The 26772-nt window shown below is 38.4% G+C and overlaps 3 protein-coding genes and 1 long non-coding RNA gene across 4 annotated transcripts; 3 read left to right on the forward strand and 1 right to left on the reverse strand.

Moving 5' to 3' along the window:
* Positions 1 to 13271: 13271 nt before the first annotated feature.
* LOC140983313 (uncharacterized) lies at positions 13272 to 16015 on the forward strand. The gene is made up of 3 exons (XR_012176410.1): positions 13272 to 13530; positions 14603 to 14656; positions 15458 to 16015. It is a non-coding gene; the product is annotated as an uncharacterized lncRNA (long non-coding RNA).
* Positions 16016 to 20352: 4337 nt separating this feature from the next.
* On the forward strand, positions 20353 to 20860 carry LOC140982892 (uncharacterized). The gene is made up of 2 exons (XM_073449673.1): positions 20353 to 20745; positions 20837 to 20860. The coding sequence occupies exons 1-2, from the start codon at positions 20353 to 20355 to the stop codon at positions 20858 to 20860; spliced, it is 417 nt and encodes a 138-aa protein (XP_073305774.1).
* A 6-nt stretch (positions 20861 to 20866) lies between these two features.
* LOC140982895 (pentatricopeptide repeat-containing protein At1g02150-like) lies at positions 20867 to 24438 on the reverse strand. The gene is made up of 2 exons (XM_073449676.1): positions 24001 to 24438; positions 20867 to 21532 (listed from the first exon to the last, which is right to left on the reverse strand). Exons 1-2 carry the CDS (start codon positions 24385 to 24387, stop codon positions 20867 to 20869), a joined length of 1053 nt encoding a protein of 350 aa, XP_073305777.1. The 5' UTR covers positions 24388 to 24438.
* Positions 24439 to 24612: 174 nt separating this feature from the next.
* LOC140982896 (uncharacterized) lies at positions 24613 to 25023 on the forward strand. Its single transcript, XM_073449677.1, has one exon. The coding sequence runs from the start codon at positions 24613 to 24615 to the stop codon at positions 25021 to 25023; it is 411 nt and encodes a 136-aa protein (XP_073305778.1).
* The last annotated feature ends 1749 nt before the right edge of the window (positions 25024 to 26772 follow it).

The following is a 26772-nucleotide window of genomic DNA, read 5'->3' on the forward strand; positions in this document are numbered from 1 at the left end:
TACTTGCATAAAGAAGGGAAACATTAGCAATAATCTGATAAAGATGGGTGGGTCATGTGTGTTTGTGTTGTGCATGTTTGCATGTCTGAATGTGTCTATGCATGTTGTAATATCTTTTAGATTAGGACCGATAATGGATATAGAGTAAAACATCTATAAAGTAATAACGCTGAGATCATGAAATTTAAATTAATTTAGAGAGGTATTAGTTAATCGAAAAATTGATAATTCAAGAGTATCTTTTTTTTATTCAGTGTACATAAATTTAATTACATAAAAAATTATTGTGTTTCACTAATTGTTGTGTAATATTCCTTGAACTAATATAAAAATATATTTGATATAAATTTATAAAAAGAAGTGATAATACTCATTGTTTTTAACTCGATCTAGGAATCTAGATACTTAAGTGTGGATGGTAACCAACACTCTAAGAATCTATGTACTTAAGCACGAATGTCTTGAGTTCAGGTGTTAGAGATGTGAAAGAAATAACTTTCTAGGGGTGAGATATTCTAGGAGTGACGGTGCTTGGATATGAGCTGAGACTTATGTTAGGTCAACATACGGCCTATGGTCGTTACACGACCATTCTCGAGAAGCAAATGCAGGCGGTTTTTCGGATGTTTGTTATATATATATATATTTGTGTGTGTGTGTGTGTAAAGTTTTGCTCACTTGTTTTAATAAGTGGACTTGTGTTTTAAAACATATGATTCATGTATGAATTTATTCTGATTTCGAAAGTTTCGTTTGAGTACAAGTATTCTTCATGTATTCTGTTGAAATGGACATAGTGGGAATTCAAAAAATACGATAAATTTATGGATCTGATATAGTGAGATACAAACGTTATTATGAAATCGTCCTAGAAGAAATTAGGGACTAATATCAGTAAATCACAGAAAGTAGATTAATTTTAGCTCTTGCTATGAGTTATGTTATGTCGTCAAAATTACGAAGTATAAATATTCTTTACGATTCAAGTATGATATGCTATGTCAAAATTTTGAGATTTTATACGTGTTGTAATATATATCGAACGGCCTCTCACTTGTTCAGTGTTTTCCAAAATACTCACCAGTTACCCTCTCCCTAGATAAGTCTAAAGAACAAGTAGAAGATGAGGAGCAAGAGAAATTTTGGGGATGATGATGAATCCCTGTTAATTAAAGACTATTCTTTTTTTTTTTTAATTCATTATTCGATTTATGATGTAAAACGTTTTTGCGGTTATATTGTTATTCTTTTTCGTTTTGGAAATTTTAAGTTGTAAGTACGATATTATTTGATGTTTTTTTTAAACTAAATAGACTGGTTTGATTAAAATTAATGTATTACATTAATGTTTATTGTTTTACGATTGTGTGATTGGTTTCACGTTTCGCTCCTAGGATGTGACATTTATTATATTGACTAATCATATAAAGTTCGTCGTATGATGTGAGTACAAAAAGTACATCTGAAATCAATTACACGAAAGAACACCAACAAATATTCATAATTTTTTGTCGTATCGATTTTCATTAAAAAAAACACATTTTTCTGACGCGAGGAGTGAGCAAATTTTTGCTTGCTTTTAAGGATTATTAAGAAATTTACCATTAAAATAATCTTATTTCGTATCATCAAGATGTCGAAGATACTTACGATAATTCATGTCATTGTCGCAATGCGCTCCAAAGAATGTCTCTATACTCTGAAAACATTGTCAATAATGACAAAAGTTATCGTAGCATAGATATATTACAAGTATATACTTCGTCGCAATGTCTTGCAAAAATACTAAAGTTCATATCATGAATTCAACGTTTAGTGTATGATAAAAAAAATTCAGTATTAATTATGATTGCACACGTAATACACATAATTTTTCTTTTCGTTTCCTAAATTATAATTTTTTTAATAATTTNTAGAAAAATGTATTTTCACCAACTAAAAACTGATATTGTAATATATGAATATGAAACTTATAAATATTTGGAACATCAATAATGTTATTATTATTAGTTTATTTCTTATCATTATTATAATCTAAAATTTTTTTTGGTTAGATGTATAAATTAAAACAATATTTTTTGCTTAAAAATTAAAAAAAAATCATATTTTGTATTAATAATATTATAATTTTAAATTATTAAAAAATAGACCTTGGCCCCTCCGTTTAGTTTTCAAGAGGCCAAGTTTCAGACCCTGCCTCTGTGGATATTTACCATTTTTGTTTTTTTTTTTAATATTTTGATTGATGTTTTAATTGAAATAAGAGCTCTGTTTTGTGGCTTTTTTTTTTTTTTGAGTAAAACCCGTATTTTTATTGTGAAAAATCGTCAATTACAAGTTTAATCAACCAAGCAGGAAATTATCCATTCATCCACACAAAAGATGAGGGAGAAGAAAAAGCAAAACGAGCCAAATAATGGGCAACTAAATTAGCCGACCGTCGCACACGAATAAATTCTGAAATAATAGGGGTCTGAATTCGATCTCTGATTTCTGGCACACAAGAACCAACGTAGCTAAGATTCTTCTGATTGGTTGTGACTGCTTGCACTACCAACAGATAGTCTGATGCCACTTGAACATCTCGAAGATCTTTCTCATACAGAAGCTTGATTCCTTCCTGGATCGCTAAAAGCTCACCATGCACCACCGATTGATTTGTTTTCCAAATGCTAGCAACAACCGACCATGTGAGTCACGAACCACACCGCCCACGCTATAATGATTCTTCTCTTTATTCACTGCTGCATCCACATTCATCTTGAGATTGTATGACCTTGGCGGCATCCACTTCTTTTCCGGATTACCCAACTCAGCATGAATAACAATATTTCCTTCTTCCGAGCCCTTCTAAAATCACAAATCATTGCAGTGCTCCAAAAAACATTGTCAGCCATCGGGTTGCTCCTATCTCCATGGATAAAATTTTGTTTTTCTTTCCAGACTCCCCACGTGTGGACTGCAAGATTCTCAAACTCCTCTTTTGACAAGTGTTTTTTCAACCACATGCATATCTCTAGAGTGCTGGTTTGTATTTTTCCCTTCAGAATATGGGCAAAAGGGGAGTTCTTCCACAAGTGTTTTATCGCGGCACAGAAGAAAAGAGCGTGGCAGGTTGAATCCATAGGATAATTACATAGACAACAAGATTCACTAACCGGGACATGGTGTCGAAACAGATTTTGATTAGTAGGGATATTATCATGAGAAATGCTCCACCAGAAAAGCCGCACTTTAGGTGGAACAGAAAGACTCCATATAAACGCCCACCAGGATTCGATAGGATGTTCCGATTGGTGCTCCGGTGGGGAGAACAAACCACGTTGAAGACGACACCCATCACGCACTATATACTTGCCTTTGGCATCGAACCTCCAGAAAATAGAATCACACTCTCCTGTCGGCATGATTAGGATCTTAAGGATTTCGCTCGCTACATATGGGTTAAAACTAGTAGAGATTAAATTAACATCCCACACTCTTTGATTAATTAATTCGTTCATAGTAGCCTCATTATCCCAATCACCCAGCGGCTCACCAATCTTTGACTGCATGGTAGGGATCCACTTGTCCTCAAAAATCTTAATAGATTTTCCATCGCCAACTCTCCATATCAGACCACGCTCCAGAAGTTCTTTGCTCCAAAAGATCGATCTCCATATATAGGAAAGGTTACCACCCAATCCCGCTTCTAGCACCGATCCATGTCTGAAGTATCGACCTTTGAGTATTTGGGCAGCTAGGGAATCCGAGAAACGGATGAGACGCCATAACTGATTGGCGAGCAAGGCCCGATTGAATTCAATCAATTTTTTGAAGCCCAGACCGCCCCGACTCTTTGGTCTGCATAGAAAATCCCAGGACTTCCAGTGCATTTTCCGCTTACCCTTATCTAATCCCCACCAGAAATTCGCGTATTCTTTTTCAATATCCTCACACACCATGGTAGGCAGTCTGAAGCATGACATCGCAAATGTGGGAATCGCTTGTAATACTGACTTGATCAGAACCTCTTTTCCTCCGGTAGAGAACCATTTATGACTCCAGCCTTGGATCCGTTTCACCACTCTTTCAACCAGATATTTGAATTGAAGCCTTTTACTGCGCATTGACACCGTGGGTAGGCCCAAGTAAAGGTCATGTTGGTGAACCACAGGGATAGTCAATATAGTCTTAATCGTGGTCATAAGAGCTGGACTAGAATTAGGACTAAAAGAGAGAGCTGACTTGTCATAATTAATGAATTTCCCGGATGCCTTTTCATATTGCGATAGGCATTCTTTAACTCGTGCTTCTTTCTGCATAGTCACTCTGAAGAATACCAGACTATCATCTGCAAAGAAAAGATGCGACACTGATGGACAAGAAGGCGCAATCTTAACGTCCCTGAATAAACCCCTCGCTTCATACACACTAAAAAGAGAATAAAGGCCATGTGCACACAATATGAACAAATAAGGAGAAAGAGGATCTCCTTGACGTAACCCTCTGCTTGGTGTAATAAGGCCCACCACATCTTGATTGACTCTAAAAGAGTACGATACTGAAGTAACACAATTCATCACCCTGGCAATCTAGCTTCCTTCAAAGCCTAGCCGAACCATCATCTGCCTTAGGAACTCCCATTCGACCCGATCGTACGCCTTACTCATATCCAGTTTTAGTGCAGCGTAACCACTGCGGCCAGCCTTTCTGTTCTTCATCCAGTGTAGAATCTCGAATCCCACAATAATATTGTAAGTAATTAGACGCCATGGGATAAAAGCACTCTGGGATTTATCAATAAGATTCGAGAGAATAGGCCTGAGACGATTGGTGAGGGATCGAGAGACAATTTTGTAACATACATTGCACAGGCTAATCGGCCTAAAATCTTTCATGAGTAACGAGTCTTTTACCTTTGGTATAAGAGTGACAAGGGTATTATTCCAAGCCTCTATAGATGCACCCTCATTGAGTACTCGGAGCACTTCTTTTGAAACATCTTGCCCGACAACATCCCAGAACTTCTGAAAGAATAAAGTAGAAAAACCATCCGGACCAGGAGCTTTGTCCGGATGCATATCGAAGAGAGCTCGTCTAATCTCCGTTTCTGTAAAAAGAGCACACAGGATCTGGTTCATCTGAGCATCCACTTTCGGGACCACTGAATCAATAACACTTCTAATATCATCTGCACTAGGGTTGGGGATGAAAAGAGAGTCTCAAAATAATCCATCACAATCTCTGATATCCCTCTCTTTTCTGAGCACCAGTCCCCGTGGCTAGATACCAAACCTGTTATGGTATTCTGACTTCTACGAGGGGAAGCTTTAGAATAGAAATACCTTGTATTACGATCCCCATCCTGAAGCCAAGATACTATGCTCCTCTGTCTCTAGTATATCTCCTCTTTTGTAGCAAGATCCTCAATCTCTGTTTCTAGATCTTTAATCTGTGTTGTATTACCGATCCACTTGGAGCTAGTCCTGATATCATTCAATAATTCTCTCTGTGCTCTAAGTCGCCTAGGAGTCTTTCGGATATTTTTGTTATCCCAACAAGATATGATGATTTTATTTTCTACACTGATCTGTCCTTGTGTCGAACTTTTACTTGCAAGTTTTACATTATGAATTCTCATAGATAAAACTTTGGGAAAATTATTATTTTTGCTATGTAACTCACAATTTTTTTTTCATTTTTGGCAGTGTTTATAAATTTAGATAAATTTTAATTTATGATATCGAGTTGATAATAGATTTATACAAGGGTCTTTCAAAAATCATTATCTTATTAATTTAGCAAGTAATCCAAGTCCGGACATAAAAAATATAATATTAGAGATATTATTAATTTATAGACTATTAAAAATTTGCTTTTGTCAAGTTATTTAGAACACATGTATTTCTTAAATAAACAAAAGGCTACAACATTTGTTGTGTTTCTATTCCATTGATACATGGGAGTCCATTCCTCGAGCTAGGGGAGGTACAGCGAGCTGGTTCATGAGCCGTTCGAATCGAGCTCTTCCTCGAATTAATAATATATATTTTATTTATGACTTGTCTTTTGTGTGAGTTTGATAAATTACATTGTCAAACATTATTTTTGGTCAAGTATTCTTTCAATTTTTTTAAATTCATTCTTTTCTTCCATGAGAGTGCTAATGTAGTACAATGTAAGTCATCGTTGTTCGTCCCACGTGTGACAATTTGAGATAATAAATATGAAAATAAAGAATAAAATGGACAACGAGATTTATGTGAAAAACCCTAAAAATTATTAAGGTAAAAACCTGGGCAAAATAAAAATAATTTCACTATAATATTTTACGGTGTACAATCACTCATTGTGTTTTCAAGAGAACATACACTCTCTTAATACAGGGGAACAAACACATCACAAATATTATAGAAATAAGCACTCAAATGCTATAGGATGAGAGAAAACTCGAAGAAGGGATGATTTTAGAATAAGGGGAGGGAACTCTATTTATAGAGCTCATTGTCCGTGTGAAAACGCGTTTTTATACTCGTTTTCATACGCGTTTTCAACGACAATTATTATTTCACTACCCCAACCACTGAATTTTTTCAATCTTGTCTGCTGCATTTATTAATCTTATCGACATTTCTCTCACTTGGAGATTAGATTGAGAATCAAACATATCTCCACATATCTTTTCAATCTTGTCATTTCTTCTAGGCCACTTGAGGTCTACACCACTCAAACTTACAGTGTTCACTGGCTTGATCAGAAAATCAGCTATGTTATCTTTTGTATGGATCTTCTGCATATCCACACTTCCTTCTTCTACTATTTCCCGTACAAAGTGAAATTGGACTCCAATGTGTTTCGTCTTGTAGTGAAAGGCTGGATTCTTTGCGATGTACAAGACACTCTGACTGTCACAAAACAAAGAAACATTCTTTTGTTTATGTCCGATCTCCTCCAATAACTTTTTAATCCATATTGCCTCCTTGCAAGCTTGAGTAGCTGCCATATACTCTGCTTTCGTCGTAGATAACGCCATGACTGTTTGCAGTTTTGAAACCCAACTTACTGCTCCCCTTGCAAGCATAAACACATAACCAGTAGTAGATTTCCTCTTATCAGGATCATCTGCATAATCTGAATCGTCATAGCCCCTAAGTGTAAAATCTGATCCGCCTATTTTAATCTAACTCAAATATTATTATAGTCATTCAAACCAAAAAAATTTTTTTAAAACTATACAATGTCTATCTCATATTGCAAACAAAATAATGATTCATAATTAATTATTTCTCAAAAAATGCTAATTTATCTCGTATAACTAACAACTCTCTAAATAAATTTTTTTATTGTTCTCATAATAATAACAACCCTAAATACGAAAACAATNATTTCGTCTATTCATTTGCGCAAATTTCCTCCGATTCATTTGCGCAAAATTCTTAAAGGTTGTCACAGATTCTTGTTTTCAGTTTTGTTTTCCGACTACGCTGTATTGGTTTATCGAGCATCAGCAATTTTGAAGTATTTGNCAATAATAATAAAAATAAATTAATACCTGCAAATACTTCAAAATTGCTGATGCTCGATAAACCAATACAGCGTAGTCGGAAAACAAAACTGAAAACAAGAATCTGTGACAACCTTTAAGAATTTTGCGCAAATGAATCGGAGGAAATTTGCGCAAATGAATAGACGAAATGGGCGCAACATAGAATCCGTGACTCTCTGTCACGGATTCTGAATCTGTGACAGTATGTCACGGATTCATTTGAATATGTGACTTGTTTTTTTTTTAATAAATAAATTTTGAATCCGGAAGAATCTGTCCCGGATTGGTATATTTTGATAACAATTTCACTTTTGCAATATTTTAATAAATAGTTTTTTAATTTATATTATTTTTTAAAAAAGCCCTCCAAATGTATGCAAATGAGAATAATCTGTAGGCTTCTCAGTCCACATTTCCATCCGAGTCTTCAGATCAATCGCCACTGAAGGAGAACGATTGATAATATAACAAGCGGATTTGACTGCTTCCGCCCAAAATGACTTGTCTAGACCCGCAGTCCTCAACATAGCTCTTGTTCTGTCCAACATAGTTCTATTCATCTGCTTCACCACTCCATTCTGTTGCGGTGTGTAAGCCATCGTGAATTGTTTTTTGATGCCTTCATGTTGACAATATGTATCAAATCCGTCACTGGTATATTCTTCTCTATTGTCAGTCCTCAGACACTTTATTTTATTTTCAGAATCAAGTTCAACCCGCACTTTGAAATCTTTGAAAATCTGGAAAACATCTGATTTCTTCTTGATTGGATACACCCAACATCTCCTAGAGAAATCATCAATGAACGAGACAAAGTATCTCGCTCTTCCTAGAGATACAACCGGTGCTTGCCAAACATCCGAATGAATCAGCTCCAATATGCTTTTACTTCTGGTAGTAGAAGTGCCAAACTTTAATATGTGTTGTTTACTGGTAACACAATGCTCACAAAAGGGTAGTGACAGTTTTGTAAGTCCCGACAGCAGCTTCCATTCTGAGAGAATTTTCAACCCTCGTTCTGACATATGCCCGAGCTTTCTATGCCATAATACTGTTAATTCTTCTCCTGAATCAATTGATGCAACAGCTACTTCTGCCTCTTTGTGTGTTTCTCTGAAAAGCACATACAGATTTGCAGCAAATTTTTCCGCCTTCATAACCACAAGCGCACCCTTCACAATTTTCATGATCTCATTCTCGATACGGGTTTTGCACCCGATGTCATCCAATTGCCCCAAGGGCAAAAGATTTTTCGTCAGTCCCTTCACATGTCGTAGCTCCCGTAGGTTGCGAATGGTGCCATTAAAAATTTTTATTTTGATAGTACCGACCCCAACATTTTTCCAAGGCATGATCATTTCCCATGAATACAGATCCTCCTAAGACTGTGTTGGATGCAATAATTGTCCCTGCTTGGTAGACCGATCGAACAGTGGTGCTTGAGCTGCTGTGAGGTTTAAAAGATTTGAGTTGCGCCATTAACACCAGCTATAGCTTTTGGTAAAGCGGCAAACGNTGTCACGGATTCATTTGAATATGTGACTTGTTTTTTTTTTAATAAATAAATTTTGAATCCGGAAGAATCTGTCCCGGATTGGTATATTTTGATAACAATTTCACTTTTGCAATATTTTAATAAATAGTTTTTTAATTTATATTATTTTTTAAAAAAGCCCTCCAAATGTATGCAAATGAGAATAATATGTCGGCTTCTCAGTCCACATTTCCATCTGAGTCTTCAGATCAATCGCCACTGAAGGAGAACGATTGACAATATAACAAGCGGATTTGACTGCTTCCGCCCAAAATGACTTGTCTAGACCCGCAGTCCTCAACATAGTTCTTGTTCTGTCCAACATAGTTCTATTCATCTGCTCCACCACTCCATTTTGTTGCGGTGTGTAAGCCATCGTGAATTGTCTTTTGATGCCTTCATGTTGACAATATTTATCAAATCCGTCACTGGTATATTCTCCTCTATTGTCAGTCCTCAGACACTTTGTTTTATTTTCAGAATCAAGTTCAACCCGAGCTTTGAAATCTTTGAAAATCTGGAAAACATCTGATTTCTTCTTGATTGGATACACCCAACATCTCCTATAGAAATTATCAATGAACGAGACAAAGTATCTCGCTCCTCCTAGAGATACAACCGGTGCTTGCCAAACATCCGAATGAATCAGCTCCAATATGCTTTTACTTCTGGCAGTAGAAGTGCCAAAATTTAATATGTGTTGTTTATTGGTAACACAATGCTCACAAAAGGGTAGTGACAGTTTTGTAAGTCCCGACAGCAGCTTCCGTTCTGAGAGAATTTTCAACCCTCGTTCTGACATATGCCCGAGCTTTCTATGCCATAATACTGTTAATTCTTCTCCTGAATCAATTGATGCAACAGCTACTTCTGCCTCTTTGTGTGTTTCTCTGAAAAGCACATACAGATTTGCAGCAAATTTTTTCGTCTTCATAACCACAAGCGCACCCTTCACAATTTTCATGATCACATTCTCGATACAGGTTTTGCACCCGATGTCATCCAATTGCCCCAAGGGCAAAAGATTTTTCGTCAGTCCCTTCACATGTCGTACCTCCCGTATGGTGCGATTGGTGCCATTAAACATTTTTATTTTGATAGTACCGACCCAACGATTTCCAAGGCATGATCATTTCCCATGAATACAGATCCTCCTAAGACTGTGTTGGATGCAATAATTGTCCCTGCTTGGTAGAGCGATCGAACAGTGTGCTTGAGCTGCTGTGAGGTTTAAAAGATTTGAGTTGCGCCATTACCACCAGCTATAGCTTTTGGTAAAGCGGCAAGCGCTCGGTCCTACAATTGGTATCAGAGCCAATATCACGGGTTCGATTCCCATTGATTGCAATGAGTGCAATTATTGGGAGGGAGATTGTTGGGTGCAATAATTGTCCCTGCTTGATAGAGCGATCGAACCGTGATGCTTGAGCTGCTGTGCGGTTTAAAAGATTTGAGTTGCACCATTACTACCAGCTATAACTTTTGGTAAAGCGGCAAGCGCTCGTTCTTACAGAATGGTTCATAGTGATCAAACCATTCTCTCTGAGACTTCATGTGCCACGTCGCTCGTGAATCCATAATCCATAATCCACGTGTCACAAAATTTGTTCCTGCCTTCTGCAACTGTTGCCGCTTCGCTGAATAATATTTCACCACCGCCTGAAGTACTGGCCACATTTCCTTGAGAATTTTTTTCGATGCTCATACACTCTTTCTTGAAGTGCCCTTTACCGCCACATTTAAAGCAGTAAATATTTTTCTTCTTATTTCTCGACTTTGATCTACCTCGTCTTTGGCTCCCACTGGAGTCACGGTTCATAAATATTCCACTTATCATTTGTAAAACCTCTGCATGCTTCGATGTTACCAACATATCTTCCTTATTCTTGCGTCGGCTTTCTTCTCCGAGAACTGTAGTTAAGACATCGTCGAATTTTTGAAAGCCCATAAAAATATTGTTGGTTATGTTGATGATAACTTGATCATATAAATCTGGTAGACTTTGAAGCAGAAGCTCCGCACGTTCATTTTCCCCTATTTTATGCCACATGGAAGTAAGTTGGGCAAATAGAGTATTTAGTGTGTTGATATGATCGGTCATCGATGAAGATTACGTCATCCGAAGAGTATAAAGCCTTCTCTTTGAGAAAATCATGTTGTGTAGCGACTTGACCTTGTACATCTTTGTCAGAGTATCCCAGATAACTTTTGCTGTTTTTATCTCAGAGATACTTGACAATACTTCGTATGCTGTTGATAGTCAAGTGTAAATTGACAGCAACATTATCATTCATCTCATTCCACTTTCCATCGTTCGTAATTTCCACCGGTCTATCTCCAATAGCTGCCAAACAATTCTCCTTTCTTAAAATTGCTTTTATCTTTATTTTCCACAGCATAAAATTGCTTCAATTGAACTTTGCTATCTCGTACCTGCCCGCCATTATGTCTACAATAATTTAGTAGACTGAACAAAATAATCCCGTGTTAATAAAAAAATCTCAAAAAATCTTTTCTGATATGGAAGATCAATCTAGGCTGCAACCACAGAGCATACTCAAAATTTTAAGAAATTTTAAACCAAGGCTCTGATACCACTTGTTGGTCCTATGTACGACAATTTGAGATAATAAATATGAAAATAAGGAATAAAATGGACACCGAGATTTATGTGGAAAAAACCTAAAAATTATTAGGGTAAAAACCACGTGCAAGATGAAAAGAATTTTACTATAATATTTTACGGTATACAACCACTCACTATATTTATAAAGAGAACACACACTCTCTTTATACAGGAGAACAAACACCTCACAAATATTATAGAACTAAGCATTCAAATGCTATAGGATGAGAGAAAACTGGAAGAAATGATGATTTCAGAATGAGGGGAGGGAGCTCTATTTATAAGAGAGCTCCTTGACCGTGTGAAAACACGTTTTTATACGCGTTTTCAGCTACAATTATTATTGCACTGCCCAACCAGTGAATTCTTTCAATCTTGTCTGCTGCATTTATTAATCTTGTCGACAATCGCTATATCAGCATCATATCAGTATTGCGTTGACATTACGTTAGAAAAAGAACTAAAATTGCAAAAAAAAAAAATTGGAATAAAAATTGAAATGTGATTTTCTCAACAAAAAAAATTGACAGCACATAGAATAACGAGATTGCAAATAGACAAATATAAGGTGTTAAATTAAAATTTTACTGTTAAAAAGAAATTATAATTTTTGTTAGAGTTTATTGAATAGATAGATTTGTGATAGCCAACCCACATCGGTGCAGCCTCATGGGCCTAACAGTCCAGCCCATTAGCAACCACATCAGTGCAATCTCTCATGTTCTCCTGTCACTTAGTATGAGGTCTGCACTGTCACAAATATAAAGAAATAAATTTGCACATTGGCTAACTGTTATAGTTTTGGGTAGAGTGGTAAGCGTTTGATCACAACAATACGATCATAACTAGGGGTTTAAACAAATCGAATCGATTCAAATGTGATGGAGAATTTAAGACTGGAATTTGACTAGAAATATATATATATATTCGAGCTAGAGCTCGATTCGAAGCTCATGAAACATAATTTTTTTGTTTCGATTTTGATTCAAATCAGAGCTCATATTTAAGTTTGGCACGAAAGATTCGAACATGTACGTGAGCTATTTGACCTATTGCTCGAANATAACCATGATCCTTATTTTTGTTCATTCATTTTGAAAATAACCACCTATAACTGAAAAAACACAAAAAATGATATAAATAATTTATGATGAAATAAAATACATTAATTTTATTTACATAATGTTTGTGTCTTATATTACACACACGACGATTAATATTAATAAAATATTAAGGCTCACAAACTATCGAACAAAATAATTTGAATTTGTATTCGTCTAAAAAAAATTCGAATATATTCCAGTTCGAAAAATAAATATAGTTAGTGGTAAAAATAATAATTTGTCAAATATTTATTTTTAATGCTTCCATCAATTTAGCAATATTGCAAAGATATTGAAAAAGAAGATATATGATATATGTTTAGCAAATTTGATTGACAAAGAAGAGTATTTAGTGGTAATATTGTTTTCCAGATCTTACTAGCTCTAAGTTTATCTTTCACCATCTCTACATAACGCCTTTCCCTCTAGCGTAGAAGCGGATTGTGTGATGCCTCTCTCTTCAACTTTTACCAGGTTTGGCCTTATTTTAAGAAGATTTGTTTATACAAGATGAAATCCAGTTAAATCCAGTTAAATCCCATTTTACAAATCCAAATCTCATCAAATCCCATTTTCCAAACATAGTGAGTATATTCAGATCCGAATTCCTATAGGCTATATATATCACCCCTTGTCGTCAATTCTGAACGCTATTTTCATTTTCTCAAATCTCCCTCCCTTCTTATCTACATTGGAGTAATAATATATTTCAGATCTGAAGCCTCTGTGTTGATTAAAGGTACTCATTTGCGTTTTAAAGCAATTTCCTGTTTTAGATCTGTTTAGATTGCTCTCTCTCTTGTTTAGATCCGTGGCATCTACTGTGTGTTTTTGCTTTTTTAGATTGAATGTTGGCAGATTTGATGTTTTTTCAATTTTTTTTTTATTTTACTTGAGGTGGAAATGTTTCGAGAATGACGAATCGAATGAAATTAAAGATGCTGCATTTCTTTTTCCAGATCCGTTGCATATTTTTGTTGCAACATGGAACAATCTGTGTAATGATTCTCGTTTGATGTTTCCGGTTTTAGGATAAATGTCAACCGATTTGAAGTGCGTATTTTTTCAGTTGTCATGGAGGTAATTGGTTTTGCATGTTCTTTCCTCGTGAGATTCAGATCTCATTGAACGTAATACATCATGGCGAGTATGTTGTGGTTTATGATTTTTCATTGAAATTTTCTGTCTTTTAGATTTTTTGGGTATTCCTAGGTATTATCGACAAAATGTGAACTTGGATTCTGAGATGCATTTTCATTTGCTATTTTGTGACAATTCGAATTTGGTACTGGAAGTAATATTCGTTTATAATTTTTTATACACGTGGGATATCTTGAGACACCCCCTCACGCAACCGATGTGGGTACTGGAAGTAATATTCGTTTATATCCCATACCCACCGTCATTTGTCGGACTGCCATAGTTGAGCCACTCGATAATGTCAAACGTATGTTGATAGAAGCCCGAGTGTTTCATTTAAAAAAAGAGTCTACCTTGAAATTACTTATCGGATAGCGGTACTGTTTCATATGAATTTGAAAACTAGGCTGTTTGATGCCTTTGAGATTTCATTTATGGTCGTGTTTTATTGAGAGTTCATTTGTTTCTTCTATTCAGGGGATGTTCATGTTATGTTTGATTCATGAATGCCTTTATATCAAAGCATGTAATCTATATGAAAGACAGCAGTTACATAAGTTGATAGCGTACCTTGTCTCTAAATAGATTAGAGATGAGATCTAAATTCCTTTATGTATTCATAGTCAATATGCACGGTGCTAATACTTCAGCACCGGCAATTTATTTTGCAGAGAGGCAAGTCTGGAAAACTTTCAGCACTCATAAGTCACTTCTGCTGTAGCAAAGTAAGTGCAATCACCTCAGCTGCATGTAATTTACTTACCTTGTAGCTTGCATCTTTCGATATTCGAAATGAACGAATTTGACGATTGTAAAACAAATGTCAGGTTTGTTGGACGTGCTAAAATAATCAGTCAAAACTGGGTTGAGTCGTCACTGTTTTTTGTCTTAAAATATATGGGGCTCAAGATATTCTACTTACTATTGAAAATATTTTTGTGCAATTTCTTCTAGGTCCACACTCAAAACGGTTGTGACATGTACCGTAGGACAACATAATTTGTGATGTCTAGAGAGTTATTTGGTCTCAATTGCATACTACCACGCGAATCTATTTGAAAACCAACAAAAGGAACTGCAAGTTCATTGGAGATACAAATGCATTTGGTTTTATTTCAGTTTGAGTCGATTGGATATCTATTTTTAGGATTTGTTGTTTGGTATAGCTCATTTGTTAGTGTTTAATTTAAAACTTGGATTGCTTTTTTTTTTTACTACCAAATCACTATTATGTAGCTTTCAAATTGTTCTTCTATTCGTGTAATACAGGAAAAACACTTTTTTTTAACTACCAAAATCACTATTTTGTAGCTTTCAAATTGTTCTTCTATTCGTGTAATATAGGAAAAACACCATGTCAAATGTGGATTGAAATATTGACTGTACTAGGGGACATCTGATTTCGTCATTAAACAAATGGAATTGTCTTCTTATACGTATTAATTTAATTTCTATTATGATTGACAATTTGAATAAAAATTACAAATATAATACATTAGATTTATTCATTAAATTACGTATTACAGACAAGTGTCCGCCTCGATAGCTAGTATACATGAATGATGGGCAGTTCTACATTAAAAGTGAGAGTCCTGATGTTCTTGTTCTTCTTGAGCATTGTTGTGTTGGCTAGTAGCGCCAAAATGAGTGTGGATGATTGGGTCGAGTGTATGAGAATTAATTCCGATCCATGGGGGAAGGATCCTTGGAGAGTTGCAATTTGCAATAGTGATGATCGTGTTATTCTCCATGGTTACCAAGCCACCGGAAAGTTGCCGCGCGCCTACAGGGAAGCTCTCCATGTGATTTACAACCAGACGGAAGTGGATGAACATATACTTTCTATGTCACTTGACTGGTAAGTTGCCGCACGCATATGGGATGCTCTCCAAGTGATTTACAATGGAAATCCGACGCAAGTACTTGATGAATATGTATGTTTTGTCGCATGATTTGTTTCGGTGTTGTTGGGTTTCAACTTTACTTATCATATCGTTTCGTTTTCTTTATTGGCTTGTAATTTTTGCGTGGCACATGAATTGTCAATGTTTAGTAATTTAAGAATAGTTTTTAGACTTGATTTATTATGCGCATTAGGTTTTACTTGCTCCTCCATTATATATTTTCATATTTAGATAGAAAAATAAAATTCTTGCTTGAATCATTACTTGGCCTTTTCAAGGATCAATTCATTCATATTTTTACATCTATTTCTTTGACTGAACAGGTAAGTACAGGAGATATATGATCGATTTTTATAGTAACTTTGATTTATATTTTCGTACAACGATAAATAACGGATATAAAGTAATTGTTACAAATGTTCATAGTGCAATCGTGTTAACGCCGACTTGGATTTAGTACGTCACAGTTTGACTCTTCACGAAATATCTCATTTGCAAAATGGGGATTGTTTTAACTTCATTATTTTTTGTTATATAAAAACGCCAACTTATATTTTATTTGACTAATAATTTTGATGAAAATTATCTTATTCTATTTTTCAGATTTTGATGTGACTAGTATGTGATTTGACATGTCAAAATATAGGGTATAATCAGCCACCCTATTATAATTAATGATCAGCACAAGGAACGAGGTCATCATTGCAATCTCCATTATAAATATCAAGTGTTTTATTTGCATTTACTAGTCATTCAGATATTAACTCACACATTGAATACTCTCATTTATTGTGCATCTTACCCTGGACATTCATTTCACAGTTGTCATTCGGTTGTATTAATTTTTCTACTTGAGTTCCCTGTTAATCGACGGAAGAAATTTTTAAGTCCTAACGTCCGACTCATATTCCCTTTTATATTCTGATAGTATACCCGGTTGAGTATCCGACCCGACTCATCCTTTTTTACCCGGGTTGCATCATTGGCGCCGTCTGTGGGAAATCTGAGTTTTAAGATATAGATATGGCACCTACTAGGAGAGCCCATCAGGACACTTCCCGAGTTCAAGAGGAGAACTATACCCATCTCTCTGGTGTAGGAGGCCCCCCACCCAATGGTCCTCAACCCACCATCCATCTAACACCTGAAGAGTTGACCAAAATTGTAGCTGATGCTGTTAAGACGGCCATGGCAAATAAGGCTCCTAATCATTCTGTTCCACTACAAGAAGAACAGGAGCAGTTGCATGGTAATCAGGAAGAGGAGAGGGAGTCAAGCGCAGGTTCTAAGTCCCCTACTGTTGCGGAAGAATTGGAGGAGTTGAGGAAGAAAGTAAAGGTGTTAGAAGGGCAGGTTGGTTCCAAGGATAATGTTCCAGTCGTAAAAGGTTGCCCGTTCTCTGATATTATTATCCGGTAACCATTACCCGGACATTTCAAGTCAGCCAAGATCAAGGACTATGACGGGAGTTCTGATCCCGAAGAGCACTTTGCTCGCTTCGAAAATATGGTTATGTTACATTGCTACGGGGACCAAATCAAGTGTAAAGTGTTCCTCACCACCCTCGTCGACTCTGCACAAAGATGGTTCGAAGGGCTGGCGCCCCAAAGTATCAATTGTTTTGAAGATTTCCAAAAGGTATTCTTGCATCAATTTAGCAGCAGGAAGAAGTACAAGAAGACTGCTTTCAGCCTATTCGAGGTCAAACAAAGGCAAGACGAAACCCTAAGGGCATATCTCAAAAGATTCAACCGAGTGGCCCTGGATGTACCAGCCTGCGCCCCCGAGACGAAAACTACAGCGTTCATGCAAGGGTTATGGGAAGGGGATTTTTTCCGATCCTTAACTAAGAAATTGCCCGTGAACTTCGAGGATCTCTTATCCCGTGCAGAGAAATACATTAATATGGAAGAGGCGCAGAACCAAAAGAGGGAGGCTTTGAAGAGAGCCAGAGGAGATCGGGTAGCTAAGCCCGACGAAAGAGCTCCCAAGAAAGGTGGCCCGGGACATTTACCTCATGTACTTTTGAAAATTGCTCGGGACCGAGAGATTCAAGAATGCAGCTCGGACATAGTCTCGCATCCCGGACCAGTACCCAGAACACCAAGACCAGAGCGGAAAGGGTACTGTACCCTTCATAAAGAGTGTTATCACAATACAAATGAATGCCGAACTCTGAGAAAAGAATTCAAGAAGCACTCTGAACCGGAATCCCATCCTTCCCGGGATGAACCCAGATCACCACCTTGGGTATATCGTCGCCCCGGATTTAATACTCCCGGAAAATCGACGAGTATCCCGAGTAGAGGTGGTAGCAAGAGAATCGAAGAGAACTCCCGGGAGAGGAGAAACGCGCAACCAGAAAAGAGAGATCCTACCCCAAGCAGAGGAGTGATAAAGATGATTTCAGGAGGGTCTACTGACGGTGACTCTAATCGGGCCAGAAAGGCAAGGAGTAGGAGGGAATGCTTGGAGGTTGGTGAGAGAAAGAGAGACGAGCCAATTATAAGCTTTGGACCAGAGGACCTCAGAGGAGTTAGTCTACCGCATAATGACGCTCTGGTCATCCAGGCCCGAGTGGCTAACTATGATGTGCTCAGGGTATTTGTTGACAACGGCAGTTCCGTCAATGTTATCTTCAAGGAAGCATTAGTCCAGATGGATTTGCATGAATATCAGTTAGAGGCAGTTGAGACTGCCCTGTTTGGCTTCGCTGGGCATGCGGTCTACCCTGAAGGAGAAATCACTCTGCCCCTAACACTCGGAAGTGGAGACTTGAGAAAGACAGTTATGACAGTTTTCACCATAGTAGATGCACCATCCTCATATAACATAATCCTTGGAAGGCCGGCCATGAACGAGATGAGAGCTGTGGCATCCACTTATCAACAAAAAATCAAGTTTCCTGTGCAAGAGCGGGTCGGTGAAGTAAGGGGAGATCAACCTTCCTCTCGGAAATGCTATGGTGAAACAGTTCGAGTGGACCAAAAGAAGGCAAGAAGGGAAGATAAAGGGAAGAAACTAACTCAGGAGGAGAGAGTAATGGAGGAAAAAGAAGTACATTTTGTTGCCGAAGATGAACAGGAGACGATTGAAGTAGAGCCGGGAAAAAGCGTCCGAGTGGCTCGAGACCTTGAAACCGTCACCCGGGTAAAACTCCTCGCTTGCTTAAAAGCTAATATTTATGTTTTTGCGTGGTCTCAGCAGGAACTTGTGGGGATATCACCCAGAATTGCCGAGCACAAATTGAACATCATTCCGGGATCTCGACCGGTGAAACAGAAGAAAAGACATTTCGGGCTTGAGAAAGATAAAATCATTGATGAACAGGTGAAGGAAATGTTGAAGTCCGGCCACATCAGGGAGGTCCAATTTCCCACATGACTCTCTAATGTGATCCTTGTCCCCAAAGCCATAGGGAAGTGCAGGATGTGCGTGGACTTTCGAGATTTGAACAAAGCCTGCCCAAAAGATTGTTATCCACTTCCCCGGATAGATCAATTGGTGGACTCTACTTCTGGCTTCGAGTTGTTGAGCTTCATGGATGCATATCAGGGATATCACCAAATTCTTATGGCCCGAGAAGATCAAGACAAGACCAGCTTCATCACTTCTGGGAGCACCTTCTGCTACGTGGTCATGCCCTTCGGGTTGAAAAATGTGGGTGCTACGTATCAGCGATTGATGAATCAAGTTTTCCAGAAGCAGATAAGCAGGAATATTGAGGTGTATGTTGATGATATTTTGATCAAAACTCGAAAGATTTCTTGTTTTATCGACGACTTGGCGGAAACCTTTGCTACATTAAAGAAATACGAGATAAAGCTCAACCCTGCCAAGTGTGTGTTTGGGGTAAAAAGTGGAAAATTCTTGGGATTTATGGTCACAGATCGCGGCATTGAGGTCAATCCGGAGAAAATCAAAGTAGTGCTTGACATGCCCTCCCCTCAATCTGTCCGTGAGGTGCAAAAATTAACCGGGAAGATCGCCGCCCTATCTCGATTCATTTCCCGGTCAGCTCACAGGAGTTACCCATTTTTCCAAGTTCTCCGAAAGGCCCATAAATTTGGATGGGATGAAAAATGTGAACAGGCTTTCCAAGACCTAAAGAAGCACCTGGCCGAGTTACCCGTCTTGGTCAAACCCGAGCCGGGAGAAAAGTTATGGATTTATTTGTCTGCCACCGAGTATGCCGTTAGCTCTGTACTTATCCGAGAAGAAGGGATGGACCAGAAACCGGTGTACTATGTTAGTCATGCCCTCCGAGGAGCGGAGTTGAAATATAGCGAAGTTGAAAAAATAGCCCTGGCCCTGGTAGTGACCGCTCGAAAGCTGAGGCCGTATTTCCTTTCCCATCCGATAGTAGTCCTCACCAATTCTCCACTCGGGAGGATAATGACGCATGCCGAAGTTTCAGGAAGAATGGTTAAGTGGACGATAGAACTCGGGGAGTATGATATTGAGTACAAACCCCGAGCTGCTATCAAAGCCCAAACCTTAACTGATTTTTAACAGAGATGATACAATCTGAAGAAGAAGTATGGAGGGTCTTCGTTGATGGTGCATCAAACTTATCAGGATGCGGGGTTGGAGTGGTGTTGGTTGCCCCTTCAGAGGAAAAAATCAAGTTAGCCCTCAGAATTGATTCCCGGGTCACTAATAATGAGGCTGAATATGAAGCCGTTTTGTCAGGATTGCAGGCTGTCCGGGAAGTTGGAGCTTCTCGAGTAATTATTTATTCTGACTCACAGCTGGTGGCACAGCAGATTAAAGGTACCTATGAAACCAAAGACGAAAAAATGCTCAAGTACTTAAGGCTTATCGCAGCCCGAGCTGCTACCTTGACCGATTGGAGCATTGAGCAAATTCCCCGGGAGAAGAATAACGAAGCTGATAGTCTTGCAAAATTGGTCGCCTCTATGTCCGACATAAGTACCCGGGAAATCACGTGTTTCACCCGGTTAATGTTATCTATTGATGAGGAAGTGCCGCATATTCAAGAAAACTCATGGATGGCCCCTTTAATCGAATTTATGGTCCAAGACAAACTTCCAGCTGACCGAGCTCAAGCTTTGAAGATAAAAAAGCAAGCGCCCAGGTTCGCTCTCTTGAATAATATTCTANCACACGTTCCCGCCCTGTAATTCTAGTTTCAATCATCTTCAAACAATTTTTAGCTTTCTCAAATTGTTCCAACTTAATATACACTGTTGCCATTGTGCTGAATGTGGTCCAATCCAGACTCATGGTGGTATCCAACCGCATCTTTTCAAAAACTTGTTCCATTTTCTTGGCAGATCCTTGAGACCCACAAGATGACAACCAAATGTTGTAGGAATAAGTATCTAATTCTATATGATTATCCTTCATTTCGAGAACCAGTGACTCGACCTTCTCATGATCTTCAAGGTTCAAATAGAGGGTCATCATGACATTGCATGGAAGTGTATGACTAGCATAACCTCTATTTCTCATTTTGTTCATTAGAGATTCGGCTTTTTCCCTCATCCGAGCCTGTGCATACACGTTCAAAAGAGAACCGTATACTTTTTTATCTTTCAAGACATCTGGCAAGTTCAGGAAATGTTGTTCAGCACTTAAAGCACCATACACTTTAGCAATTAAATCCAGCTGAATTGCAGCGTCACTGCTGCCTATTCTGTACTTCTCTGCCCTGTCATTCATCCACTCAAGCACCTGCAAAGCATATAAAATTTCAGTCATGCGATAAGGGAACCAGCAGTGGCAGCGAGAATTTTCACATAGGGTGGCAAAGCTAAAACTCAAAAATAATTAAGGGGAGAATCCATATTTCTACGTGTATATAAATACAAATATAAATGGATCGATCGAAAATTTAAGATGGGAAGGGGAGCAATTACAGTTATCTGCTCCTCTGGTCCCACCACCAGGATCCGGAACAGCTTAGCAATCCCAACCCGAATTTTACAGAAGGTACCGAGAAGTTATATTGAAATAAAGATTCGAAATGTCACTCGCACTCTAGCAGAATGAAGAAAAGGGAAAAGTATAATCTTATAATTTCTAGAGTGTTTCTGAAGGAGAACCTCATGCAAATACTATGTGACAAGGTTTTATCTTAGTCTTGTTAGATTCCAAAAAAATGGAAACTCACGTATATGGGATTCTTTGTGGTGACGATGCAGTTACCCATTTATGATTTGAGATTTATAGAATAAATACTCTATTGCTGACACGTTCCCAGTAAGAAATGCACATGCTGTATATGTATGTGGTAAAGCAAGTTTTTCTTTCCTCAAAATGTTAACCCCATTGATTTAGTAAATTGATTGCTTTCCCGGTATTTTCAAAATCTATAAGAAATCAATATCCTACATTTTTGAATAAATGTATACTACATCCATATGGAACTATATCCATCCCCTTTGTGTTGTGTAGATTCGAACTTTGATTAACTGCACAAGTTGAAATGTAAAAGCCTCAACCGACTAAGAAAAATCCACAAAAAGTACACATACTCTAAAAATCTGTTCAGACTACAAAACTATGGACGTATCAGAAGAGCAATTTTATCATCTATGAGTGATGCTTGAGCCCTTTGCATCTCCAGCTAATTCAGTTACCATATCACGTGTATTTGGTACCAGAAGCACAGCACAGCACAGCAAAAGATACAAAACTATACAGCTATAAGACAACTCTAGTAAGCTTTTGAATTAGCCACTACTCAACCAAATAATGCCTAATCTAAAATTCTCACTGTATCATATACAACAGCCACGCCACATGATGAAGATAATTATATTCAAAACTCATATCCTATCAGACAGCCAAAATACTATAACAACCAAGTGTCAGCATGTTAAGATTGAAACTTGGACCTAACTCAACCCAAAAAGCTAGCTCAAGGAGGAGGATTATTCAAATCCATATGTGCAACTTCCATGAATTCTATCCAACCGATGTGAGACATCTTAACATATCTCCCTCACACCCAGGAATGAACAACTGGATTGTGGAGACATTAAGGCGTGGTCCAACTATGAGCAATTCAACACATAACATGGAGACATTAACGGGTGGCCTAACTCATTCCCAAAAGTTAGCTCAAGGGAGAGGATTGTTCAAGTCCATGTATATATGAGAGACGTGTTAAGATGTCCCATTTCGGTTGAATAGACTTCTTGAGAGTTGTATATATGGATTTGAACAATACTCCCGCTCTGAGCTAGTTTTTCGTAGTTGAGTTAAGGTTCAAGTCTCAATCTTAACATTGTATTAGGGCCCAGACCCACCGTTATGTGTTGGACTGCCCATAGTTGGGTTACCCGTTAATGTCTTCACGCTCCAGATGTTCATTCTTGGTGTGAGGGCGGTGTGTTAGTTGTCATACATCGGTTGCATAAAATGCATGAGAGTTGCATATATGAACTTCGACAATCTTACCTCTTGAACTAGTTTTTGATGTTGAGTTAGGTGCAAGTTTCAATCTTAACACGACACTATCATTTAAACATCATCGTTGACTTCAATGGCAATATCACATTCACAATAACTTAATAATTTCAAGAAAAATAAAGGGTTATGATTAATAAGTAAGAAACTCAAAGCATTGAAAACAAGCAGAGAAATAAAAAAAAACTTTCAGTAAGAACCAAGTTCAAAGGATTCTTTATTACCGTAGCAAGGAACTTGTTATCATCTCACATCAACTCTTCAAGAAATTGTGGAGTGGCTAATAAGTTTTAGAAGTTTCCCACCCCTAAAATTACTAGCTTTTTGAGTTTGACTTCTCTATATAAACTCTTGGCTAACATTGGGTTTTCTGGTTGTACTGAACCACTGACAGGAAGGTATTATCACGCATCGGCTTCCCCAGATGGGGGAAATATTATGATCCTTCCTTGGATCCACAAGGAATTGTGCCCGCTTGACAAATAAATTATGAAATGGCTCATAATTTCTCCAACTCAAAACACAATTTCTTTTCAGTCTAGCCTCTGCCTTATAACCTATGGCCTAAAAGAACTTGAGAATAACCAAGTGTCCATACCAAGAACCACAGAAACACAAAATAACCAAGAATTCATATTGATGTCGCAAAATGAATATTAATTCAACAAGAAATCTTTAAACTATAAAGTTAAAGGGATTTTCTGTTTCCAACCGTTTCACACATTTACCTCGAGGGCAGGTTTATATTTCCTGAATTTCCTTAGCTCCTTTACAACTCTATGAAGATCCCATTTTGAGAGATTCCTTCCCTCGTTTACTGCTTGATTTAACACCGAAGCCGAGCCCATATTCTGACCCTCCATCGTTGATATTTTCTTGAATACATCATTCCATTTCGACGCAGACCTCTCAAATCCAACTCTTCCATAACTTTGAACCCGCGATACGGAAGAACATGAGAAAAAGACAAGATTTTTATCCCTTCCACCGGCTTTTAGAAGAAGCCGAGATGAAAATGAGATCGAATAAGAGGTTTTTGAGGACATGGAAACATTATCATGAGCTCGGTGGTGAAAATACAAAGTGGGTTTCGAAGTGGTGGGTTGAAGCAGCATTGCGGGGGATTAGAGTGGTGAGAGGGTTCCGAAGTGGTGGGTTGAAGCAACAAAATGATATTTTTTTTATTTGTTTTTCTTTTAATTTCCTAAATTATAATTTTTTAAATAATTTANTACAGGCGATCATATCAGGGTCCTTTACTAAAATGCGTACCAGAGAATGAAGTAGAATATATCCTCCGGGAAATCCATGAAGGATGCTCTGGTGAACACCTTGGAGGGATGGCTTTGTCCAGAAAAGCCATATTAGCTGGATTTTGGTGGCCCCAGATGAATCAAGACGCTACTCGGCTTGTACAAAAGTGTAAGGGTTGCCAATACCATGCTAACTTTCATCATCATCCGACTACTAGCATGCAACCTATCTCAACCTCTTGCCCTTTTGACCAGTGGGGCATGGATATCGTAGGCCCTTTTCCCATAGCTCGAGCACAAAAGAAGTTTCTCCTGGTGGCCGTGGATTATTTCTCCAAATGGGTAGAAGCTGAACCTCTGTCAAAGATTACTAAGGAAGAAGTTATGAAGTTTCTCTGGAAAAGTATTGTTTGCCGATTTGGTATCCCCCGAAGGTTGATTTCCGATAATGGAAGGCAGTTTCAAGGAAAAAAATCACATCTTGGTGCGCGGAGATGAAGATTACCCAATCCTTTACCTCAGTAGCCTATCCCCAAGCCAATGGTCAAACAGAAGTGACCAATAGAATCATTGTACAGGCATTGAAGGCCCGGTTGCATGAGAAAGGGAAAGATTGGGTAGAAGAATTGCCAAGTGTATTGTGGGCATATCGGACTACACCACGCACGGCTACTCGAGAGACCCCTTACAGTCTAGTTTATGGGTCGGAGGCAGTCCTACCCTTGGAAATCGGATACCCATCCACTCGAGTGAAATCTTACCCGACTGATAACGATCAAGCCCGGGCTACTGAACTCGATTTAGTAGAAGAAAGAAGAGATCGGGCGACCATCCGAATGGAAGCCTACAGAAGTCGAGTGATGAAATCGTATAACAGAGAGGTTAGGATCCGGAATTTCCAGATCGAAGATTTGGTCTTGAAGAAAGCGAAACCAATGAGTGATGTAGGAAAATTAAAAGCTCGGTGGGAAGGACCTTTCAAAGTAATTCAAAGAGTCAGCTTAGGGGCAGCGTACTATCTTGAAGATCCTCAGGGGCATGTTCTTAAAAGACCATGGAATGTATTTCATTTAAAAAAATATTATGTTTGAGAGCGCTTGTATTCCTTTTTTCCATATCAAAGCAAGGATATTGTTAAAAAAAGTATCTATTAAGTCCAGGGACCCGTACCCTGGCCCGGTGGACCCGTACCTTGGTTATATCTTAAGTCCAGGGACCCGTACCCTGGCTCGGTGGATCCGTACCCCGGTGATATCTTAAGTCCAGGAACCCGTACCCTGGCCCGGTGGATCCATACCCCGGTTAAATCTTAAGTCCAAGGACCCGTACCTTGGCCCGGTGGATCCGTACCCCGGTCAAATCTTAAGTCCAGGGACCTGTACTCTGGCCCGATGGACCCGTACCCCGGTTATATCTTAAGTCCAGGGACCCGTACCCTGGCCCGGTGGATCCATACCCGGTTAAATCTTAAGTCCAGGGACCCGTACCTTGGCCCGGTAGATCCGTACCCAGGTTAAGTCTTAAGTCCAGGGACCCGTACCCTGGCCCGGTGGACCTGTACCTCGGTTATATCCCAGTACCATGGATCCGCACCTCGATAATCTATCAAATATAGGGAGATGCACCCTAATTACTTGTCAAAATCAGTCATTAAGCCTAAGGGATCACGCCCCGATCTAAAAGTGTTAGGTGAAAAGCGATTAAAATTGACCAGGATGTTTATAGAAAAGTACAACACGCATGAATATCAAGTGCGGTAAATGAAAAGCAGAGTATTTTCATTAACACTAGGAAAAATTTACAAGGTGCCCGAAAATCCGGGAATAAAAAAAAAAGCAACAACAAAAGAATTTAATCTACAGGGGGGTCCTGATGATCTTCCTCTTCCTCTGGCAATGACGCCGCGGCTTTTTCTAAATCAGGGAAATCTTCTCGGTCAGTTGGGACTAGGCCTTCCTCTTCCAATTGTTCCAGGCATTTGTTGAAGCCCTGTTCAAAGTAAGGAAAAGCCTTTTCGGCCACCATCTTTTTGAACTCCCGGGACTTCAAGAAGCGAACCATTTGTTCTTCCTGGGTCTTCTTTATTAATTCAACGGCAGCCTGAAAGTCCTCAGCTCTAACCCGGGAAGATTCCGCTTCCGCCCTCGCTGTCTGCGTCTCTGCCCGGGCTGCAGCAAGTTCTGCCCGGATCGCATCCGTTTGTTGCTGCCAAACAGCCCTCTCCCGAGCCAGAATTTGCTCATGAAT

This window comes from Primulina huaijiensis, chromosome 8 (assembly GCF_012295235.1).
Source record: "Primulina huaijiensis isolate GDHJ02 chromosome 8, ASM1229523v2, whole genome shotgun sequence".
NCBI classification, from domain to species: domain Eukaryota; kingdom Viridiplantae; phylum Streptophyta; class Magnoliopsida; order Lamiales; family Gesneriaceae; genus Primulina; species Primulina huaijiensis.

Bases quoted from the DNA above. Each gene is read 5' to 3' on its own strand.
- LOC140982892 (XM_073449673.1), top strand. From the start codon at position 20,353: ATGATACAATCTGAAGAAGAAGTATGGAGGGTCTTCGTTGATGGTGCA. The intron at 20,746-20,836 runs GTCGCCTCTATG...CGCATATTCAAG, and splicing joins CTGATAGTCTTGCAAAATTG to AAAACTCATGGATGGCCCCT.
- LOC140982896 (XM_073449677.1), top strand. From the start codon at position 24,613: ATGGCTTTGTCCAGAAAAGCCATATTAGCTGGATTTTGGTGGCCCCAG.